This window comes from Stomoxys calcitrans, chromosome 4 (genome assembly GCF_963082655.1).
Source record: "Stomoxys calcitrans chromosome 4, idStoCalc2.1, whole genome shotgun sequence".
In the NCBI taxonomy this organism is placed as follows: Eukaryota; Metazoa; Arthropoda; class Insecta; order Diptera; family Muscidae; genus Stomoxys; species Stomoxys calcitrans.
In genome coordinates, this window is record NC_081555.1 from 64,710,052 (window position 1) to 64,733,142 (window position 23,091).

Below are 23,091 nucleotides of genomic sequence, written 5' to 3' on the forward strand. Positions count from 1 at the left end.
TTGTATACCACTGCAGCATATTAAATTTCTCCCTGTAATTAATTCTGAGACAAGAATGGAAAACATTATTTGAACAGAAAGAAGCAATGGGTATCGTGACTCACCAAATTTACCTTGAAAATTTGATTTCATATTTTTGCATTTTTTAATTTTTTTCTTTGCTCCCGTCCACGACATTTCCTGGAAAATGGCTACATCGCACTTAGCTTTTGTGCGTCACGGGAATGGTTTGCATGGTTCTCAGATGTTACCTGTGTGTGTGTCGCTGACGCCTTTTTGTCGGCGGCACATGCGCAAGTTACGACACCCACCTTATTGTCTCCACCAAAACCAGTTACGACACCCACCTTATTGTCTCCACCAAAACCAGTTACGACACCCACCTTATTATCTCCACCAAAACCACCGAGAACGTTAACCTATTGATTTAGGTCATAATTAACGCTGAATAACCAATAAATATATTTGTCTCATATAACCAATATCATTGTTAACACCAACTAATTAATAAGAAATTGTTTTGTAACTTTTATTGTATAATTCCAAGAAATCTAGCTTTTACTTTAATCATCATTTATTATATTGTAACTTAGTTTTCTTTAAGATTTAAAATGAAAATAAAAATTATTCTTTGTTCAGACTTCAAATTGCAAAGAGTTATTTTTTTTTTTTTTAACCACGGAGGTTCCACCATCCTTATCTGGCGCAGTCGGCAGTTCAGTGGACAATCTCGTTGTCCCTTGGAGGAAACACGAAAACACACATCAAGCCAACAACGAGATAGTGGGTATCAACCCTTTATCCACTGGAACCTAGGAGGACACAACAAATCACAACATGACGAAATCAACAAGGAGAACGAGCATCACTAACTTCCTGATCGGGCTTATGTAAGTGTTTGTGTGTGTGTGGAAAAGAAAATAATAATAAAAAAAAAAAAAAAAAAAAAAAAAAAAAAAAAAAAAAATAAATAAAAATGGAACTAAGATTATTTTAAGTAAATTAAGAAAAATATAATATCAAAAAAAAAAAAAAAAAAAAAAAAAAAAAAAAAATCGGAATAGTTGTGGAAAACTCTAAAGAAACATCTTTACCTTTTAAACGCAATTTGAAGGTTAATTTTTTTTTCTGTACCAACCTTTAGAACAGTGTCGAAGGTATATCGACAAAAAAAAAAAAAAAAAAAAAAAAAAAAAAAGAAAAAAGAAGAATTTGTGTGGTCAGACCGAGAAGTGAAAGTCGATCCTTGTCATAGACCTTGAATGATCATCATTGGCTTATTCGACAGGAGTACAGAAGGAATATCTGTATAGTGGCACCCACTACTCAATAGTCCACAAATTTCTTCTATTAGACAGAAGAAGAGATAGACAAAATATAAGTTTTTTTTCCCCTCTCTCTCGAATATATATAAGCGAACAAATTGTGAAATCAAGAAATATCGGTACTTATGCCCGACAAAAAGAATCAGAAACAGAAACTTCGATTTATCCCTTATAAATTGAGAAAATTTACTAGCCTAACCTCCATCGCCGGAAGAGACAGTGAATCCCTCGCAGAGGATCCGGACGAAGGTATTGACAAAAGTAACCAGACCCTCACAAATTCTAACAGTACTATTGACGGAGGTGATTTGACCACTTTTGAAGGTAGCTCGTGTTCCATTTTAGATCAAATGAATCAATCGACGCAACCAACTCAAGGCCCGGCAACCAATCAGGTCGAGATTTTCAACTCACTGAGAATCCCCGACGCGATTAAGGATTTGCCTAAATTCGACGGAAACCAAAAACTCCTGTACGAATTCCTCAATAACGTTGAGGAGATCCTATTATATATACGTGGCACGGACAACACTCCGTATGGCCAGATTTTACTAAGGGCCATACGAAACAAAATTGAGGGACAGGCCAATGAGGTCCTCAATATGTACGGAACTCCACTCATTTGGGATGACATAAAGAATAACCTCATACTTCACTACTCAGACAAACGGACTGAGACATCCCTAATAAGAGACTTACACAATGTCAGGCAGTAGTTCTGTCAAAACTAAATATAATTTCAAGATTCCTCCTCAGCCCGGAAGAACTCGAAAACATAGAAGTCAAATTAAAACAAAAAAATATTGAAGTCAGATCTATCGAAAATATTTATGAAATGCTAGGCATGCAAGCCTACTACAATGAAACAAATATCATTTTTAATATTCTTGTACCGAATGTCTCTGAAGAAGACTATTTTTTATACCACATAATTCCTTTACCAATAAACATAACTAAGTTAATAATAACAGAACCATATATACTGTTTAATGAAAATTCCACACACCATCACAAAACACTTTGCCCATCGATCGAAGGAACATATTATTGCGGTATACCGATCCGACAGGAAGAAACCAAATACTCGTTATGTATTGGAAACTTAATAAACAATAAAGAAGCAAATTGCCCAATTAGTGACGTTGGAAAAAGGGAATCGATCACACAAGTGGAACAAAACCTAATACTTTTTATACACTCACCAGAGACACTAATAAATTCTACTTGCAGTATCAAAACTCTCACAGTAAAAGACACAGCCCTTGTGCGTTTCCAGAACTGTGACGTCTCAATAAATGGTATAACATACCACGATGATACCGATGCATATTGGGATCAACTCCACATACCCCCGTTACCAAACAGCAACATTTCCGTAAACTCCACAATCGAAATACTTAGTCTTCAAAAACTCGAGGATTTCAACTTTCTAACCAACAACAGAATTAGCAACCTGGAAATAACCACTACAACAGTTCACTCAGTCACAACAACAACAACATTAGTATGCACAATAGTAGTCATTACCATACTCATCATTGTCATTAAACGAAAAAATACGTACAAACACCACTTTCCACCTCCACAGCCTATCACTCCGACCACAACATCTTCATTGTGGCCGTCGCTCTATCTTAAGGGGGGAGGAGTTACGACACCCACCTTATTGTCTCCACCAAAACCAGTTACGACACCCACCTTATTGTCTCCACCAAAACCAGTTACGACACCCACCTTATTATCTCCACCAAAACCACCGAGAACGTTAACCTATTGATTTAGGTCATAATTAACGCTGAATAACCAATAAATATATTTGTCTCATATAACCAATATCATTGTTAACACCAACTAATTAATAAGAAATTGTTTTGTAACTTTTATTGTATAATTCCAAGAAATCTAGCTTTTACTTTAATCATCATTTATTATATTGTAACTTAGTTTTCTTTAAGATTTAAAATGAAAATAAAAATTATTCTTTGTTCAGACTTCAAATTGCAAAGAGTTATTTTTTTTTTTTTAACCACGGAGGTTCCACCATCCTTATCTCGCATGATGCTTAACTGCACAGCTCAGGTAAATAGAGGAAAATGTAAAAGGCGGATTTTCATTTTTAAATAAGAATTTGTGTCCGTAATAAACCACTAAAGGTTTCTAAGGGCATTTTAATTAGAGTTTCTAACATGGATCCATTTATCCTATATAAAGTGAAGTCATAAATCAAACGTTCTTGTATTATGATATTCTAAGTTTTTAATCATGTGATTATTGTACGACTGACAAACAACGTTTTTGAAAAGCACCTTTATAATTGCATTTAAGCTGTGTTTAGTATTACTGAGAGAAAAATGGATTTAATCATCTCTGTTACAAAATCTGTCAACCTAAGTTTATATTAAATAAAATTTTAAGTAAAAACTTGTTAATTCATTAAATTTATTCAATTATACTCAAATTTGAGAAATTCATGAACTATTTTGAACGAATATTTATTCAAATTGAGGAATATAGGCTTATAGGTAGCGTTGAACCCAATATAATAACATGTTTATGAAAACGTTGTTTGCTATAGGATTATGTAACTGTTGAGAAGAAACTTGGTTAAGTAAAATGATTTCCCAAACAAAAGTTAATGAACTAATTGCCACTAATTTCAGATGTGTATAACTTACCACAAACTTGCATATTTTCCTTGTTTTAATCAAAATTTAACCAAATTAGATTAAAATTTGCTAACTTATTTGGAATAAGTGTTCTACTTTATTTTATGCGCATCATTTTTCTAAGTGCAGCGATGTAAAAATTTCTCCTCAAAGAGTTGTCGCGCTGCGGCTTGCCGTTCAGACTCGGCTATCAATGAGCTTAAAACTTGAATCGGACAGCACTCATTGATATGTGAGAAGTTTGCCCCTGTTCCATAATGGAATGTTCATAGCAAATTTGCATTGCAAAACATAGTGAAAATTATTTAAACCTGCCATCTTGCTGGTTTTGTGGGTAAAACCTCTTGCTGGACACTCAAAAATTAATAAACTTCTTTCTTCTTGCTCTGATTGGTTGAAGCAAATTTGCCGAAAATTTACAATGTCATTGCGAATCGAATTTTCTTTGCCCTGTTTACAAATTTTGACATATCAAGTTCCCAAAAAAAAAAAAAAACGCTTTGTTGTACCAATTCGCCGATGCGTCCATTTTGTAAATACACCGTGGGTTGATATAAAATACAAATAGCTATTGGTTACTATGATAATAAATTTACATTAAGTGTATTAAGACTAAAGTAATAAACATTGAGTAATTGTAATGCGTATGCATTATGTGTATCTATCTTGTACCAAGGAATATCTACAATTTCATGCGGCATAAAAGCCTGCTGACTCACCTCTCCTGTTGGTATCCGTTCTTCTCCCTGGACTGTGGTGTGCATTGGCATCACCATCAAGCGCATAACCTTGCAGCTGACCACGGCCCGGACTATGTCTGTAAGGGCCTCTTTCCCCAAGGCCACTACCGCTGAAACGAGAAATCGCTTTATATGTGAGCTACACCCAGATAAATTAGTCGTCTAATATCAGTGAACACTGTCTGCTGATATTTAAATAAAAAGGTTAGATTAGGTTTAAGTGGCAGTCTGCCATTAGACTCGCATAGACATTTCCGTTCATTGTAATACCACAGGAACAGGAGAAGGAAGATGCCTCCTAGTTCCTACCGTTGAACCATCCAGATAGTTTTAAAATGTCCAACAAATGCTCACATCCGCTAAATCACACAAGATCTCAAAGAAATGAGAATGAGCGCCTTTAAGGGATCCTCCCTGTGCCTAAGAAAACAAATCGCTATTTCAGTTTATATTTAAGCTACACCCAGAGAAATTAGTCTGCTGATGGCTACAGATTCCACTTTCACCGGAATGTGCAAATTAGTTGCTAGTCTTGTAAGCTCGTCCGCTCTACAATTTCCTGCGATATCTCTGTGGCCCGGTTTCCAGAATGGGGGAATTTTGAACTCTTCACCCATCTCGTTGAGAGATCTGCGACAGTCGAGTGCGAAATACATTTTCCAGGAATTTAAGGGCTGCCTAGCTATCTCAGAATATACACTCATGGAAAAAAGCCTGCTGATAGAAGCAAACACTGTCTGCTTTTAATAGCTGATTTTATCGCTATAACCTCAGTAGTTCTGCTGTCATAGCTATATGTTTGCAATTTCAGAACAGCAGTCTGATTGCTGAAAAGTCAGTTATTTGCTGAAAATGACTGCTACTTAATTTATGATGGGGTTGTTGGAAGGAGAGTAATCTTAAATAGAATGAAAAATATCCTACACCACCGAGTCTACCTACTACTTCTAATAAATAGAACCTATGTTTTAATCTTGTCAGACTTTAATTTTGTCTACTTACTGAAATATCGAATAGAACAGCAAGATGTTTTTATAATAGGACCAAATTTCTGGTTTCCACAAAAAGGCGAATGTCGGCTAAAAGTATATATGGGAGCTACATAAAAATTTTGACCGATTTTGATGAAATTTTGCAAGCATCTTGCATGTTGCATCAATAGATCACCTTGTAAAGATCGGACAAAAATTGTGGTTACTACGTCCTTATATTTGTTAATCGGGCTATACATATAGATGGGAGCAATATCCAAATCTGAGCCGATATTGATGCAATTTCGATAGTAACCGATGACAAAATAATCCGTTCCAAATTTTGTGCAGATCGGTTGAAAATTTTAGTTACTACAGCCCTTATAAGTGCAAAGCAGGCGATCTTTATACAAGAGACCTCTATCCAAATCTGAAGCGATTTTGATGAAACTTAGAATATATTAAAATAGGTAACAAAACAAACCGTCTCAATTAATAGTAGCCGTTGAGTGGAGCGGACGTGGTTTCATTAGGGATCCCAAAATCAACTTTCGACTAATCGATTAGTCGACTTTTTGTGCTAAAGTGGAATAGTCGAAAGGAAAGCTGCAAAGAAAAAAGCACAAAACTGCACAGAGAATTTGTCTAAAATCTTTCAAGCGACATTTTCTCTACATGGTTAAAGTATATTACAATCCATGGACGAATCGAACAATATTTTACAGTAGCTCCCATATAAGGAAACATTTCACAAATAGAGATTTTTGCACTGAATTTAGCAAAGTCTAGGTAGAATTTAGAATAGATAGACTCCCATTTGGTGAAGACGGTCTGTTTTCATGTTTAATTTCATTTTTGAAAAATTGTCTTTGATAATGCCGGATACATTTTATCGGAAAGAATAGAGATAATTTTGTGTTCTTTTGGGGTTTTATAGAGGAAGTGATAAAGAATAAAAGTTCGTTGCTCATATGTGCAATAAAATGTGTTTTAACATTCAGAGTAACACTAGTCGAAAGACGTCTGATTAATAAAGACCATTTCATGCTTTAATTCAACTACAAATAAGCCATATTGCCTTTAAGATAGGGGGTGATTTTGATATAAAAATGCGCCAATTTTGCTTTTTAAATTCTTCCTGATAACTCCCCTTTATAAAAATACAAAGAAATGATTATATCTTCATGGCAAAAGTCTACAAAGACTTATAGGTAAATTTTGGACGTTTTTGATAAAAAGTTGAAACGTCTACTTTTTGAAAAAGCCTAATTTTTGCAACAATAAGTCGAAAAATTGACTTCTGTTATTTTGATAAAATTCGACTTTTCGTCCCAACTTGGGAAAATATCCGTATCTCGGAATAGGTACTATCTATTACGAACAATTTAAAAGCTTTTGGAGTAGGCTAGAAATGGATTCCAAAGACCCAACAGCTGCGGTGGTGGCGTCAGACTGTAGCATGTTTTCCTTCCCTTCTATAGGTGTGGGTACCTTGGCACCTGTAGTCAAGAGTAATGCTTCAAGCGCACAACTAGTCGTCAGACTAATTAATGAGAAAGAGACGGATAAACCAGAGGGATGCACAGTTCGTACCCAGCCTTTAAGTAAAGGTGGTGTTTCCGACTCCAATTCACACAGCGACAGTGTCAATGAAACAGTCATCGCAGCCGATTCGAGAGATGAGGGCAGCGGGATGACGGCAGAAGCGAGGAATGGCTTTGCTAAGCTCACAAGCAGACCGAGAATGCGATCCGGGACACGACGAAAGAGACAGGGGAGTATGTACCGGTTGCGCAATCGGGCGAACGTGCAGGATGCTGGAAAGGTTAGAACTGATATTTCAAGCACTTCTACGGAAGCTGGGAAGCGAATCAGATCTCCCGAAGAGCATAACACTGCTCTAATGCTCAAGTGGAAAAAGAGCTCCCCGCTTTCAAGTACTCTTGGAAAACCAAGCCATTTCTCCAATGGAGACTCCAGACAATGTCCTGTGGAGGTAGACAAAGTAGGAACAAGAACGAAGGAAGCGTGCACTGTCCCTGTGTCTTCATGGAGGACTGTGACTTCCAAAAGGATGCCACTTACTCTTACGCCGGAGTGGCAAGGAAGCACAACAGAGATGAGATAACTTATGCAGTCATCGATATCGGCGGTAAACTAACGGGAGAGGAGAAGGAGGAAGGAACTCCCCTTGTGGTTGGCATTGATCAAGTCTCCGTGACAAGAGAAACAACGTGTACTACGTTGACATGGTCGTCTTTTTCAAGATTGGGAAGACTAGGATAGGCAAATGTCCTCATATTGAGCCATCAGGCGGTGCAATGGCGGGACACTCGATTACGCCTAACGGGCGGGGGCCCGCCGACGAGACAATTACCAACTCTCGCTATATTGGGAAGACTAGGACAAGCAAAGATCCCAATACTTAAACATCAGGCAGTGCAGGGGCGAGAGACTCAACACAGCCTAACGAACAGGGACTCGACGACGGAACCATCAACGACTTTATCGAGAATAGGAAGACTAGGATGGATAAAGATCCTAATGCTGAAACATCAGGCAGTGCAGTGACAGCGAACTCAATGCTGCCTATAGCACAAGGTGCAGATGATGAGACCATGACCTATTCCCAAGAAGCTCATTTACTTAACATTTGGAAGACTAGTATAGGCAAAGATCCTAATATTGGAACACCAGGCAGAGCAGCGATAGTAGACTCAATACAGCCTAACGAGCAGGGACCGGATGATGGAACCATTCCGACTTTCTCAAAATTCGGAAGAGTAGGATAGGCAAAGATCCTTATATTAATGCATTAGGCAGCGCAATGACGGGAAACTCAATGCAGCCTAAATAAAAGGGAGCAGACGTTGAGACCATCACTTACTCCCAAAATGCCCTTATGAGGGACCAATGATTGAGGTCATCCAGATAAACCTCCACAGGAGCGAGACAGCTACTCACGCTTTGATGTAGAAATCAGCTAGTGCGAGATTCACATTGCCTTAATTCAGGAGCCATGGCCGAGCCGGAACAAAGTTTCTGACTGCACCATATCAACTAGTAATTATTCTATTCTAACACTCGTACTCGGCCGAGGACCTGCGTTATTTGTCATAAAAATTTAAATTAAAAATTTTCCCCAAAGTTGTCAACGTCGGATGCAACAGTGATAAGACAGCGAGACGGCAGAGCATACCTGACATCACTTTATTTGCCTTTCGACCCTCCGAAACCGACACCTACGTCGGAGCTGCAACGGTTGGTGAGGAAAGCAAAAAAGACAGTGAATGAGGTATTAATATGGTGCGATGCGAACTTTCACCACATCTTGTGGGATAGTACCAACATTCAAAAGCGGGAACAAGCTCTTGCAGAATTCTTGAATACTAACAACCTAACACCGCTACCTTTGTCAATAGGATTAGGAAGGAGGTTTTAGACATGAAAATAGGTTTAGAAAATCTAATCGATGGGGTCCATGAGGCATTCCTTCTCAGACCATCGCTACATTAGGTTTAGAATAGCACTCAGAAGAAGACTTGGGTAAAATAATTTAACTTGTCCAAGCATAGAAGACATTGACGACAATATCAACAGGATTACGACTGCACTAGTCTGAGAAAGGAAATCAGACCAAGAAAATCCTTGGATGACCGGGAAGATGCACAACATTGGGAAATAAGTATGCAGACTTTATGACAGAGTTCGTCGAAAAAAATCGGAAGTATATTGGGTTGTGTATTACACCCAGCTCAAGGAATATAATAAGATTACCAGAGCGGCAAAACGTACCTGCTGAAAGCTTTACTGCGAACAGGTCGATAGCGTTAATGATGCCTCCAAGATCAAAAAGTTTCTCTCAAAAATCCATGTCCAAACTTATACTTTAGTAGACGACATGGAAGTGAGAGCAGAGACAACGGGGGACTTGTTGAGGGTTTGGATGAAAACCCATTTTCCACAGGATACGACAGGACTCACGGAGACACCGGTTTGTGGACACCATGATAAAGAGTAGTACATCCAGCAAACTGCTCAAATGCAAACAGCATGCCTGTGTCAAGGGAAGGTCGGTGGAGACTGCCCTGCACAAGTTTGTGCATAAAATAGAAGAATCCTTCGATGCCAAAACGTACACACTGGTGATATGCATTGACATGGAGGGGGCTTTTAACAATGTGCGAACCGTCACACTGAAACAATCCTTAGACCAGTATCGGGTGGACCGGGTCCTGCTAAGGAACAGGTGGATAAATTACGGGTCTCACGGCATAAATATAAGGGGGAAAGTGACACAGGGTACTCCACAGGGGGCATTTTATCGACATTCTTATAACGGATGCTGACTGAGGAGGGATTTGAACCCGTTTGCTATGCAGACGATGTTATAATACTTCTTAGGGGTAAGGATCCGAATCAGCTATTCAGAAGGGCCGAACGGGTCTTTCATATGGTATATGACTGAGCTAGACCCAGAGGTCTCAATGTTAACCCAGAGAAGTCTGAAATATGCCTGTTCACGAGGAAGACGAAGGTGGGCCAATCTGACACACCACGTTTCCTCAATAGAACGATTTTGATATCCGACAAAGTCAAATGCTTGGGTGTGATCTTGGATAGGAATCTTAATTGGAAGTGTCACATTCATGTTGGGCACTATGTAGACGAATTGGAGCCTGAATCCGAAGGTTGTCCACTGGCTCTACAGAAGCGTGATAAGATCAATACTTATTTACACCTCACTAGTTTTGTGGACTTCTATGGAGAAAAAGTGCAACGTTAGGACCATACAAGAGGTTCAGAGAGCATGTTGTCTTGGCACAGGCGGAGCGATGATGACCACACCCGTTAGGGCACTGAAGACTAATCTAGATATCAGAACCATTGACATACAGATTAAATGTGCGGCAGCCACTGCGGCTATGAGACTTAAGGCGATGGGGGAATGGGGGAATTGAGGATGGGAGCAGCTTATACCATCGCGGTATAATCGAGGAGACGATAGGAAACCTGGAAGGAAGGAGACAGGTTTCCTATCGGATACCTTAGACGACACTTGAGGTCGAGTACGAGGCAGTGTTGCCAGTGGCACTGTCTTGGACGAACGGAATCATAGTATTGGAATATTAGATGTATCAAAGCTAGAGAACAGAGTGAACCTGGAGATCTACATTTAGAACCCAGGGACTGCGATCAGTTTTAGACTGCCTGACCATAATACGGTCCTGCAGGCGGAGATTCGGGGTATCACGGTATGGCTATTACTGAAAGGAAGTAGGAATGAACTCAGTATAGCGTTTGGTATCATAATGGGACACATAAGACTACGAGCTCACTTATGTAAAATCGGTGCGGCAAGTGGTAGCATGTGTAGGGCATGTGGAGAAGATAATGAGACGTTGAAGCATTTCCTATGTCATTGCCTGGCTTTCGCGGCTAACAGACAGCGGTACTTAGGTAAGGACACGATACCAGACATGAACCAACTTAGGGGAGTGGTATGGAAAACAATTAACTATTTTGTAAGTTTTAGGGATGTCCTTACTTAAAATGTTCTTTTTCGATGTTACTTTATAGTTTTAAGAGCGCACAACAAGCCAATTACTGACTTAGGTGTATGTCTATACTGGTATGGGGCGGACTAATATCTGAACCCTCTTTTCAACCTATCCTAACCGTCCCAAATTTTATGCAGATCGGGTTAAAATAAGTGCAAATCGGCGATACATATATAAGGGAGCTCCATCTAAATTTAGACCGATTTGTGGAAAATATCGTGACGATTGGACTTCAAACACGACCTGTACCTTGATTACAAAAATACATGGATTCAAAGACGGACATGGCTTAATCGATTAAGAAAGTGAATCTGAGTCGATCGGTATACTTTCAATGGGTCTAGCTCTTCTCCTTTTTAGCGTTGCAAACAAATGCACAAAGTTATAATACCCTGTACCACAGTGGTGGTGTAGGGTATAATAAAATAAAATAAAATGAAAGTGAAGATTTTAATTTTTTGAAAGAAAAGAAATTGCCTGATCGTTACCAGAAAAAATCCTAAAATATTCAAACCACAATGATCGGCAGTATCAGACAAATTTATATAATAGACCAACATTCCACAGAACGCGCGTGATATGCGAATATATATGAGCTATATCAATCGTTGACCGATATGGACGGTACTTGTCATGCGGTGCAAGTCATAGAAAATATAATCGCGGAAGTTTCAGGCAAATTGAGTAATAATTGCGTTCTTAAAAGGCTGAGAAAGTCAAACAGGGGCAAAATTCCCACATATCAAAGAGTGCAGTACGATTCAAGGTCAATGACGCAGTACCCAAGTTTTTACATGGCATAGTACCTCACAAATGTTGCCAGCATTAGGAGGAGAAAACCATCGCTGAAATTTGTTTGATGGTCTCGCCAGGATTTGAACCCTGGTATTCGGCGTCATATGCAGACATGCTAACCTCTGCGCTAGGGTAGTCTCTCTTTTAACTTTTTACCATTTAAAAAGCAGAACATTTTTGCTGTTGTCACAATTTTATTACTGCTGTCCCAATTTCAGCAGACTTTCTGCTGTCACAACAAACATTTTTGCTGTTTTTATTAAAAAATTTCTCTCAGTGAACATCAGGTTATTTTAAGTGGCTAGCTTACTACTTCAAAAGTTAGCGTAATCTAAGCAGAAATAAATTTGACTCCACTAAGGTCCAAAGTTGCTCACAGCAACTTAGCAATTCTATAAAATGAATTACCTGCCTTCAACTATTGGAAAAACATAAAAACCAGCTTTAAAAAAAACGAGATCCCTGATCGGTTTATATGGCAGCTATATCAGGTTATGGACCGATTTGAACCATACTTGGCACAGTTGTTGGATATCATAACCAAACACGTCGTGCCAAAATTTATTCAAATCGGATAAGAATTGCGCCCTCTAGAGGCTCAAGAAGTCAAGACCCAAGATCGGTTTATATGACAGCTTTATCAGGTTATAGACCGATTTGAACCATTCTTGGCACAGTTGTTGGATATCATGACAAAACACGTCGTGCGAAATTTCATTCCAATCGGATAAGAATTGCGCACTCTAGAGGCTCTAGAAATCAAAACCCAAGATTGGTTTATATGACAGCTATATCAAAACATGGACCGATATGGCCCATTTACAGTACCAACCGACCTACACTAATAAGAAGTATTTGTGCAAAATTTCAAGCGGCTAGCTTGAAATTTTGGAAGGTAGCGTGCTTTCGACAGACAGACGAACGGACGGACAGACGGACGGACATGGCTAGATCGACATTAAATATCACGACGATCAAGAATATATATACTTTATGGGTTCTCAGACGAATATTTCGAGTAGTTACAAACAGAATGACGAAATTAGTATACCCCCCATCTTATAGTGGAGGGTATAAAAAACTTTCACGTATTTAAAATTCCAATTTTCTTCGATACATTTAATGTATATTATTTATTATATCGTTGCCGAATGATAAGATTTTTTTGCACTCACTTTGACTAGACACATAAAAAACCGTCAGCACTAAGGTTCAATAGAAACGAACAAATGTGACGCTAGTGGGCGAAAAAAAACATAAAATTGCCCACATGCAATATTGGTTTCAAAAGGGTTAATCTAGGGATCCCAAGTTGGGGCGAAAAGTCGACTTTCAGACATTTCGAGATTCATCAAAATGGCAAAAGTCGACTTTTCGATGTTTCTTTGCAAAAAGTAGACGTTTCGACTTTTTGTCAAAACTTTGCAAAATTTCTAAATAGGTAACTTTTATTTCCTACAAGTTTTGGTAAACTTTTTCCATCAAGATATGATCATTTCTTTATATTTGTATGAGGGATAGGTATTAAAAAAATTTTTAAATGCAAAATTGGCTCATTTTTAAAACTTCCACATTCCCGCTTATTTGTATCCTTTTTTGTATGTGAATTAAAGCTTGAAATGGTCTATATATCCAAGCCGACTTTCAACTAGTGTTCTTCGGAATGTTAAAACCCAAGTAGAATATCACATTTTATTACAAAAATATATGAATAACGAACCTTTATTCTCTATCACTTTCTCTATGATAATCCAAAAAGAAACACAAAAATATCTCTATTCTATTCGATTTTATGTTATCGAAGATCATTTTTCAAAAATGTAGAGTTTTTCAAATTGTGTTGTTGTCGTCACCATTAAACATGAAAAAAGACCGCCTACCCCAAACCGGAGTTTATCTATTTTAAATTCCACTTAGACTTCGCTAAATTCGGTGCAAAAATCTCAATTTGTGAAATGTATCCTTATATAGATGCTACTATAAAATATTGGTCGATTCGTCTATCGATTATACTTTCGCCAGAACGCGTAAAAGTCGCTTACAAAATATTAGACAAAATGTGGGTTTCAGAGCAAAAATACCGAAAATTGGGGGTACCTTAATATGGGACCTACACCCAAAGTTGGACCGATATGGACCATATTGGATATACTTGAATTTTATAGGCTTTAGACGTTTAATCTGTAGGTCGATCTATATGTTAGTTACATCCAAAAATGGACTGAGATGAGTATATTACTGTACTTTACTTTAATTGGCCATTACAGAAAATGTATTACTCCAGCCGCAAACGTTGTATTTTGATGGGTTAGCTATTCTATCGTCGCCATATAGCTCGTGGTTCATATGACGCCTAGTATATTACGCCGCCTATTGAAGGAGCTGAAGATTTAAAATCTGAGGTCCAGTTTTAGAAAAAGATATTGTCCTTACCTACAGAAAGATATTGTCCTTAACTTATCCTCGAACATTGACTTGGATATGCACAAAATTTGGCACGATTTATATTTGGCAAGAAGACTAAATCAAAGAGCAATGAATCGTAAAATTGGAAACAGTTCCTTCCTAGCAACCTAGCAGGAGTATTAGCAAAGCCAAACTTGTATGTCCGTCATGGAACAACTAAGCGGTAACGTCATTAGCATAACAATAAAAATATACCCCCAACGAAACTACCTTGAGTGGCAAATGCCATAAATTGAAATGTCAAAGTGGTTTTAGATATAAACTTTGTGTTACAACTTATCTTTTACAAATGTTTTTCATATTTGTATTTTCTTCATTATATCACTGTTTTGTTGCTTATGTGTGGAATATCGGATCAAATAAAATATATTTTTAAGATTTTAGAAAAATATCACAACTGTGTTATCCAGCCTTTGACATTTAGATTTACTCCAAAATCGAAACAAAAATTAAAAAATTGTACTCAGCTGTTTGCATGGCCTCTCCTCTTTATTGCATCCTGTATATCTGTCCAGCTTTTTTCCGACTCTTCGACTTCCAAATTTATTTTTCGACTTTTTCATCATTGAAAGTCGACTTCGACCTTTTTACCCAAAAAGTCGACTAATCGATTAGTCGAAAGTCTACTTTGCGATCCCTAGGTAAGTGTGTGATCGAGTGATCATTGCATGACTTGCAAAATTTGTTTAAAGGTACCTTTATAAATGCATTAAGGTTAGGCCAGGTATTACTCAGAAGGTAAAGGATTTAGTCATATCTGTTTATTAATCATCTTCTAAGTTTATTTGTTTACAAAATTTTATGTTACAGCTTGTATTAGAATTACATTTTTTCAATAGTATTCAAATTTGGAAAATACATAAACTATTTTGAACGAATATTTATTAAATTTTAAGGATATGTAACAAATGTTGAACTCAAAATAACAACTGGTTAATTTTGGGCAAATAAAAACGTAGTTTGCTATAGGAATATTTTACTTGTTAAGCTCAGTATTCTGTTCGGCTTTTCAGAGGGAAATGCTGTCAAATTTCATATAAAAAATGTCAACGAAACGTTGGCTAAAAATTGGCAGAATAGTAGTTCTCTGTTGAGGAAAATGGCAAAAAAAAAACTATTATAGAGGCCACACTTGAAACTATTGCCGGCATAATTTTGTTTGTTTTCCTGGTTTCAGTGATTTGATTTTCTTTATTTATTTGGGAAAAAGTATATAAAATAGAGAAAAAAATAAATTCAGATAAAGAAACGTGTTTTGGAAACAACGTGTATGGAAACAAAAACATTGCATTGCTGTCAAATTTCGCTCGCAAAACATTTAAACATTTCAGCGACTATTTCGAAAGTAGAATAGACTACCAACCCTTAAGAAGAAACTTGGTCCAGTATAGTGACTTCTCAAATACAAGCTCATGAACTATTTGCCACTAATTACAGATGAGTAAATCTTTTTCTGTTTTAAATTGCTGTCAAATTTCGCTCGCGAAACATTTAAACATTTCAGCGACTATTTCGAAAGTAGAATAGACTACCAACCCTTAAGAAGAAACTTGGTCCAGTATAGTGACTTCTCAAATACAAGCTCATGAACTATTTGCCACTAATTACAGATGAGTAAATCTTTTTCTGTTTTAAATTTATTTGAATTAGTCTAGAGGGTGCGGATATTAATCCTCCCCATGCCATCTACGCCAGTAATAGGCTTATTGTGCGAGTTAACACAAAATATGTTACATATGTCAACAACATACACTAACCGAAATGTTCACTATTCTATATAAAATAAAACAATGATTTCCGTTCCCATTAAAATTGCTGACACCATGTCTGGCAACTATAATAAGTAAACAGGTGATTTCTTAATAATTCTTAATAATTATGTTAACATACGAATATGATAACTTTAATATAATAAATAATGAATTTGTTAGTTTTTAAGTTCAGTTGATAATTAAGACTCAATAAAGAAGGAGGTAAAACTCCAAGATAAAAGAATAAATAATTTTTTTTATTTTTTGAAACAAAAGTTTCATTAACTTGCGCTCAAAATACTAATAAAAAGTAACATCGAAAAAGAAGATCTATGTTAGGAATTCCGTGCAACCTACAAAATCATTAATTGCTTTCCACGTTGTTTCATGTTTGGTATTGTGTCCCCACCTAAGTACCGATGTCTGTTGGCAGCGAAAGCAGGGCAATGACCGATGATCTACTGTAATTCTACAGGATGCACTGTCGATATTTCTGACAGTATAAGTCGGCTCATCTCTGTTGTGATTCCTTGCCATTCTGGCGTAAGACGGCGACTTCTTACCTTTTTCAGCGACCATCTTCCCCTTCCGTGATGGATGTGGCATGCTTTTGGATGTCACAGTCCCCCATGAAGACACAGGGGCCGTGCGCGCTTCCTTCATACCTGTTCCGACTTTGTCTCCCTCCACAGGACACTGTCTGGAGTCTCCATTGCAGGAGGAATGGCATGGTCTTCCCAGAGTACTTTAAGCAGGGAACTCTTTTTCTTCTTCAGCCTCTTAGCAGTGTTATGCTCTTCAGGTGTTCCGATTTTCTTCCCAGCTTCCGTCGAAATGCTTGGGATGCCAGATCCATTCCTTCCAGCACTGCTGGTGCATACTCCTCTGTCTCCTTCATCATGCCCCGGTTGGCTATCTCGGTCTTCTTGGCGCAAAAGCAGACGAAAATGTTTGCTAAAACTACTATTACACGATTTGTATTGTGTAACACAAGATAGCAAAAGTGATAGCTAAGACAACAGCTTTTGTCAGCTGAAAATGGGTACAGCATACATTATTACATAAGTATTTTACTTTCAAAAATAGCAACTCTGAAAATTATCGTGTGATACGTACGAAATGTTTAATATGAAAAAAGGATTTTCGAATAAATATGTAACTATTTCGATTAAAGCGAGCTTTGATTTCGTCGAACATACATATTGACATATGTTTATTAAAAAAATGCAACAGTTATGGAAATAAATAAAGATTACAACTAGCTCTTTTCGTATTTGACGTACATAAGGAAAGTCTTATGAATACAGAAATTGACACCACATTTGTAACGCACATATCGTGTGATAGCAGCTCAAAAGAGCAGCCTTATGTTTGCTGCAACAGCATTTATGTATGCTTTACCCATTTTCAGCTGACAACTGTTGTTCTAGCTATCATTGTTGCTATCTTGAATAACAAATTTGATTTTTTTTATAAACAAATAAAAATTTAATGTTGGAATGTGCGTATATTTATCCTTGCAAGTGTATATACGTTATTTATGCACATTTATAATAATTTTTTATCAACCAGTTATTATTTAAAAACTTTAAAATGCTTTTTTGTAAAATGGTTTTGTTATCTTTTTTTTTTTGTAAAATCTATAGTCGTCGACATTTTTCTTGTAGTCCAGTCTTGGCGGTTGGCCTCCGCCAATATTTGCAATAACCAAGTTGACGTTGTCAAGCATTTCGCACAAACTTTTTTCTCGAGCATTTGTCTCTCTACACAAATAAAAATTTAATATTGAAATGTGCGAATATTCATTCTGGCAATTGTATGTTGTTTATGCACATGTTTAATATCTTTATTGTGTTAAATGTTTGTTAAAATGTTTCTTTTTTACAATGGTTTCCTTATTTTTATTCGTAAAACCTATAGTCGTTGACGTTTTTCTTGTAGTCTGGTCTTGCCGGTTGGGCTATGCCTAGATTTACAAAAGACAAGTTGACGTTGTCAAGCATTTCGCACAAACTTTTTTCTCGAACATTTGTTTCGAGTTCTTTACACAGAGTTTGTATATAAATTTTTCCTTCGGTGTTCAGTTGAAAGCTGACAGTTCCCTCCCCTGTACAATACGAGATAAAGTGGAAATCCGGGAAAACCCCTGTTATGCCATCATGTTGTAAGGGTCGGTAATCGTTTAGATCTCCGCGGCAACTTTGTACCACCAGCCACTTCAATTTCTGGTCCAACTGCTCAAATTTAAAAAATGGATTAAGCAATAACCGTTGGGCATCAACAATTTCTCGGCCAGGATTTAGAATAAGTTGGCCGTCGTCTAGTCCATGGCTGAGGCAAAATACTGCTACAAACTTATATTCGGCGAATGTATGTTTATTCAAAAACACTGAAATCAAGAGAAGAGAAGAGATCAGACAGTTTTTAACGTATTTTTTTGTTCATTTTTCTTGTGCTTTTTGTGCAGTTTTTTGACTTGCTCCACCACTGGGTATTGAAACTTTGAACATTTATTTGCAACGCCAAGAAGGAAAAGAGAATTTAATACAAGTTTTAATATATTTCCAAAATATATGTCAGTAAAGCTGGGTATTCTGTTCAGTTATCGGTGAATTTGCGAAAAATTTTAACTAGGTTAGGTTAGGTTGAAAAGTGGGTGCAGGCATTCATCCGCCCATGCCACTATGGACATACACATAAGCCAGTAATTGGCTTGTTGTGCGCTCTAAAAACTATAAAGTAACCTCTAAAAAGAAAATTTTAAGTTAGGAGTTCCTTGCTACTTACGAAATCCTTAATTGTTTTCAATACCACTCCCCTATGTTGGTTCATGTCTGGTATTGTGTCTCCACCTAAGTGCCGGTATCTGTTAGACGCGAAAGCCGGGCATTGCTCCAACGTCTCATCATCTATAACTTTCCGCACCCATTTTACATAAGTGAGCTCGGAGTCCTATGTGTCCCGTTATGATACCAATAGCTATACTGACCTCCTTCTTGCATCCTTTCGTCTTCTCACGATCTGGACCCCCATTGGATTTTCGCCATCCTACCGACCGTTTCGCTGTTACACAATGTTGCATGCGCATGCGTCGCCCATTCTCGAAAGGCTTCGGGTTAACCAAGTCCTCTGGCCTTCACCGCCAAATCGTCTGTCCTTTGATTTCCCCTTACACCGTTATTGGTTGGCACCCAAGCGATGCGGATTTTGCCATTCTCAGAGAAGGCGTTAATCTCCTTCTTATACTGCAAGACTGTTCGTGACCTTACCGTCCTGGTTGTTATTGCCATTATGGCAATTTTACTGTCCGTAAAGATGTTCACACTCGACGTCCTCGTTAGCACCACACCACTTCACGCATTCCGTGATCGCCCGGATCTCCGCCTGCAGGACCATATTATGGTCAGGCAGTCTAAAACAGATCTCAGTCCCTGGGTTCTCAATGTAGACCCCAGGCCCACTCTGTCCTATAGCTTTGATCTATCCGTGTAACATGATCTTCCAGATGGCAACACGAGGGTTCCGTCAATCCAAGACTGTGCCAATGGCAGCAGTGCCTCGCACTCGACTTCAAGGGTCATCTTAGGTATCCGATCGGAAACATCCTTCCAGGTTTCCTATCGTCGCATCGATTATACCGCGATGGTATGAGCTACTTCCATCCTCAATCCATTTTCCCATCGCCTTATGTCTCATAGCCGCAGTGGCTGCCTCACACTTAATCTGTATGTCAATGGGTCGGATGTCTAGAATAGTCTCCAGTGCCCTAGTGTGTGTGGTCTTCATCGCTCCGCCTATGCCAAGACAACATGTTCTCTGAATCTGTTGTATGGTCCTTATGTTGCACTTTTTCTTCATAGAAGTCCACCAAACTAATTAGGCGTAAGTAAGTAAGTCTCATCATGCTCCTGTAGAGCCAGTGGACTATCCTCGGAGTCAGGCCCCATTATGAGCCTACGGCCCGTCTACATAGTGCCCAACATCTGTGAGCCTTCTCAGCACGCTCCTGAATGTGACACTTCCAATTCAGTTTCCTGTCCAAGATCACACCTAAGATATCGAAATCGTCTTATTGAGGAAACGTGGCGACGTCTTCCTCGTGAACAGGCATATTTCAGTCTTCTCTAGGTTAAGATTAAGACCTCTGGGTCTAGCCCAGTCGTATGCCATATCCAAGATCCTTTCGGCCCTTCTGCATAGCTCGTTCGGATCCTTTCCCCTTAGAAGTATTATAACATCGCCTGCGTAGCAGACGGGTTCAAATCCCTCCTCAGTCAGCATCCGTAATAGGTTATTTATGGTGGTCACCCATAAGAGTGGCGATAAAATGCCCCTCTGTGGCGTACCCTGTTTATGCCATGGGACACACAAATTATCCACCTGTTCCTTAGCATATGGTTTATCCAGTCTCTAAGGACCGGGTTCGCCCGGTACTGGTCTAAGGATTGGATCAGTGTATCGGTCCGCACATTGTTAAAAGCCCCCTCGATGTCGATGCATTCCGCCAGTGTGCACGTTTTGGCATCGAAGGATTTTGCTATTTTATGCACAACCTCGTGCAGGGCAGTCTCCACCGACCTTCCCTTGACATAGGCATGCTGTTTGTATTTAATTATGACATCGCTGGATGTCATAATCTTTATCATGGTGTCCATTATACGTTCCATGGCTTTGAGTAGAAAGGACGTAAGGCTTATGGGTCTGTTGTCCTTCGGAGTCGCATAACTTGCCTTGCCGGGCTTGGGTATAAACACCACCCTTGCCTCCTGCCACACTTTCGGAGTACATGCAAGTCCCAGGCAAGCTGTAAAAATTTTGGCCAGATGGCCAAAATAGTCCGTCTCTTGCTGTAGCAACGCCGAAAATATTCCATCAGATCCGGGTGACTTAAATGGTTTGAAGCTCCTCAAGGATTCCTTCACCATAAATTCCGTAATTACAAACCTTCGATCAACGTCATTATTCCAAGATTCTGATGTCTCCGTGATTCCCTTCGTATCCTGTGGAAAATGGGTTTTCATCAAAAGCCTCAACATATCCTCCGTTGTCTCTGCTCTCACTCTTATATCGTCTACTAAAGTTTCAGTTTGGACATGTCGGCGTCATTAATGCAATCGACCTGTTCGCAAAAAGCTTCCCGGAGACACGTTTTGCCGCTCTGGTAATCTAATTGTATTCCTTGAGCCGTGTGTAATACACATCCCAATAAACTTCTGCTTTTTTACGACGTGCTCCCAAGATTGCGAATCTCCCCGGTCATCCAGGGTTTTTCTTGGGCTGATTTCCTTTCCCGAAGAGGCCAACTATCTTCGAAGGATCCCACCAGTGCAGTCGTAATCCTGTTGACATTTTCGTCAATGTCTTCTATGCTTGGACAATCTAAATTATCATGCCCAAGTCTTCTTCTGAGTAGCCTTCCGAATTTTGTCCAGTGGGTTTTCAACTTTTTCCGGAAGCTTATCGGAGTCGGCGCTGGCCGTGCTATTCTAATCCTAATGTTGCGATGGTCAGAGAATGAGTGTTTCATGGAGACCTTCCAATCCTGAACCACATCGATTAGATTTTCCGAACATATCGTCACATCTAATACCTCCTCCACAATCCTATTAACAAAGGTAGCGGTGTTACCAATATTAAGTGTTATTAGGTCGTTAGTATTGAAGAACTCTGCGAGGGGTTGGCCCCGCTTATTAGTGTTGGTACTACCCCACGAAATGTGGTGAGAGTTCGCATCGCACCCTATTAGTACCTCGTTTCCTGTCTATTTTGCTTTCCTCACCAGCCGTTATAGTTCGACGTGGGTGGAAGTATCGGAGAGTCGAAAGGCAGATAAAGTGATGCCAGGTATGCTCCACCGTCTCCCTGTCTCACCACTGTTGCATCCGACTTTGACAACTCTAGGGAAAATATATAATTCAAATTTTTATGACAAATAACGCAGGTCGAGTACCAGTGTTAGCATAGAATAATTCGTTGTTGATATGGTTCAGTCCAGAAACTCTGTACCGGGTCGTCTATGGCTCCTGGATAAAGGCAATATGAGTCTTGCCCTTGCTGATTTTCTCCATCATGTGTAGCAGTCTCGCTCCGGTGGAGGTTTATCTGGATTACCTTAATCATTGGTCCTCCAGTAAATGGGCATCTTGGGAGTAGGTGATGATCTCATCGTCTGCGCCCTGTGCTTTAGACTGCATTGACTTCCCTGTCACTGCACTGCCTGATGTCATCGTTTTAGATTCTTTGCCTAGTCTAGTCTTCCGAATCTTTATAAAGTCGGTAATGGTTCCATCGTCGGGCCCCTGTTCGTTAAGCTGTATTAGGTTTCCATTCCCTGTATTGCCTGATGTTTCAATACTAGGATATTTGGCTATCTTAGCCTTCCAAATCTTAAGTAAATGGGCTTCTTGGGAGTAGGGATGGTACTATCTTCTTGGGATGGTACCATCTTCGGCTCCCTGTTCTTTGGGTTGCATTGTTTCAATATGAGGATCCTTACCTATCCCAGTATTCCGAATCGTTAAGTCGGTAATGGGTCCGTCGTCGGGTTCCTTTTTGGCTGTGTTGGGTTTCTCGCCACTGCACTGCCTGATATTTTAGTATTAGGATCTTTGCTTCTAGTCTTTCCAATATTGAGAGATGCCGTGATTGTCTCGTTGTCGGCCCCCTGTTTGTTGGGCGGTGTCGAGTCACCTGCCACTGAACGGCCTGAAGTCGCAGAATGAAAATTTCTTGCTATCCTAGCCTTCGGATGTTAGCTTAGCAAAGCCATCGCTCACTTCTGCCGTTATCCCGAAGCACTCATCTCTCGACTCGGCT

The 23,091-nt window shown here is 38.9% G+C and overlaps 2 protein-coding genes across 3 annotated transcripts in view; one reads left to right on the forward strand and one right to left on the reverse strand.

Annotated features, from left to right (window-relative positions):
- Nucleotides 1–2,160: 2,160 nt before the first annotated feature.
- LOC131996944 (G8 domain-containing protein DDB_G0286311-like) lies at nt 2,161–3,330 on the forward strand. Its single transcript, XM_059367147.1, has 2 exons — nt 2,161–2,829; nt 2,914–3,330. The coding sequence occupies exons 1-2, from the start codon at nt 2,161–2,163 to the stop codon at nt 3,100–3,102; spliced, it is 858 nt and encodes a 285-aa protein (XP_059223130.1). The 3' UTR covers nt 3,103–3,330.
- A 14,746-nt stretch (nt 3,331–18,076) lies between these two features.
- LOC106085300 (uncharacterized) overlaps nt 18,077–23,091 on the reverse strand; it is a 39,906-nt gene continuing 34,891 nt past the window's right edge. For both annotated transcript variants that reach the window (XM_013249501.2, XM_059368230.1), the window contains one exon: nt 18,077–18,664. In XM_013249501.2, the coding sequence (XP_013104955.1) occupies nt 18,177–18,664 (488 nt within the window). In that variant the 3' untranslated portion in view covers nt 18,077–18,176. The remainder of the gene's footprint in view (nt 18,665–23,091) is intronic.

What these genes read in the sequence shown, in the direction of transcription:
- LOC131996944 (XM_059367147.1), top strand. Translation starts at nt 2,161, where the DNA reads ATGCTAGGCATGCAAGCCTACTACAATGAAACAAATATCATTTTTAAT. An exon ending in TCACAACAACAACAACATTA is followed by an intron (nt 2,830 to 2,913) that starts GTATGCACAATA and finishes CCACCTCCACAG; the next exon opens with CCTATCACTCCGACCACAAC.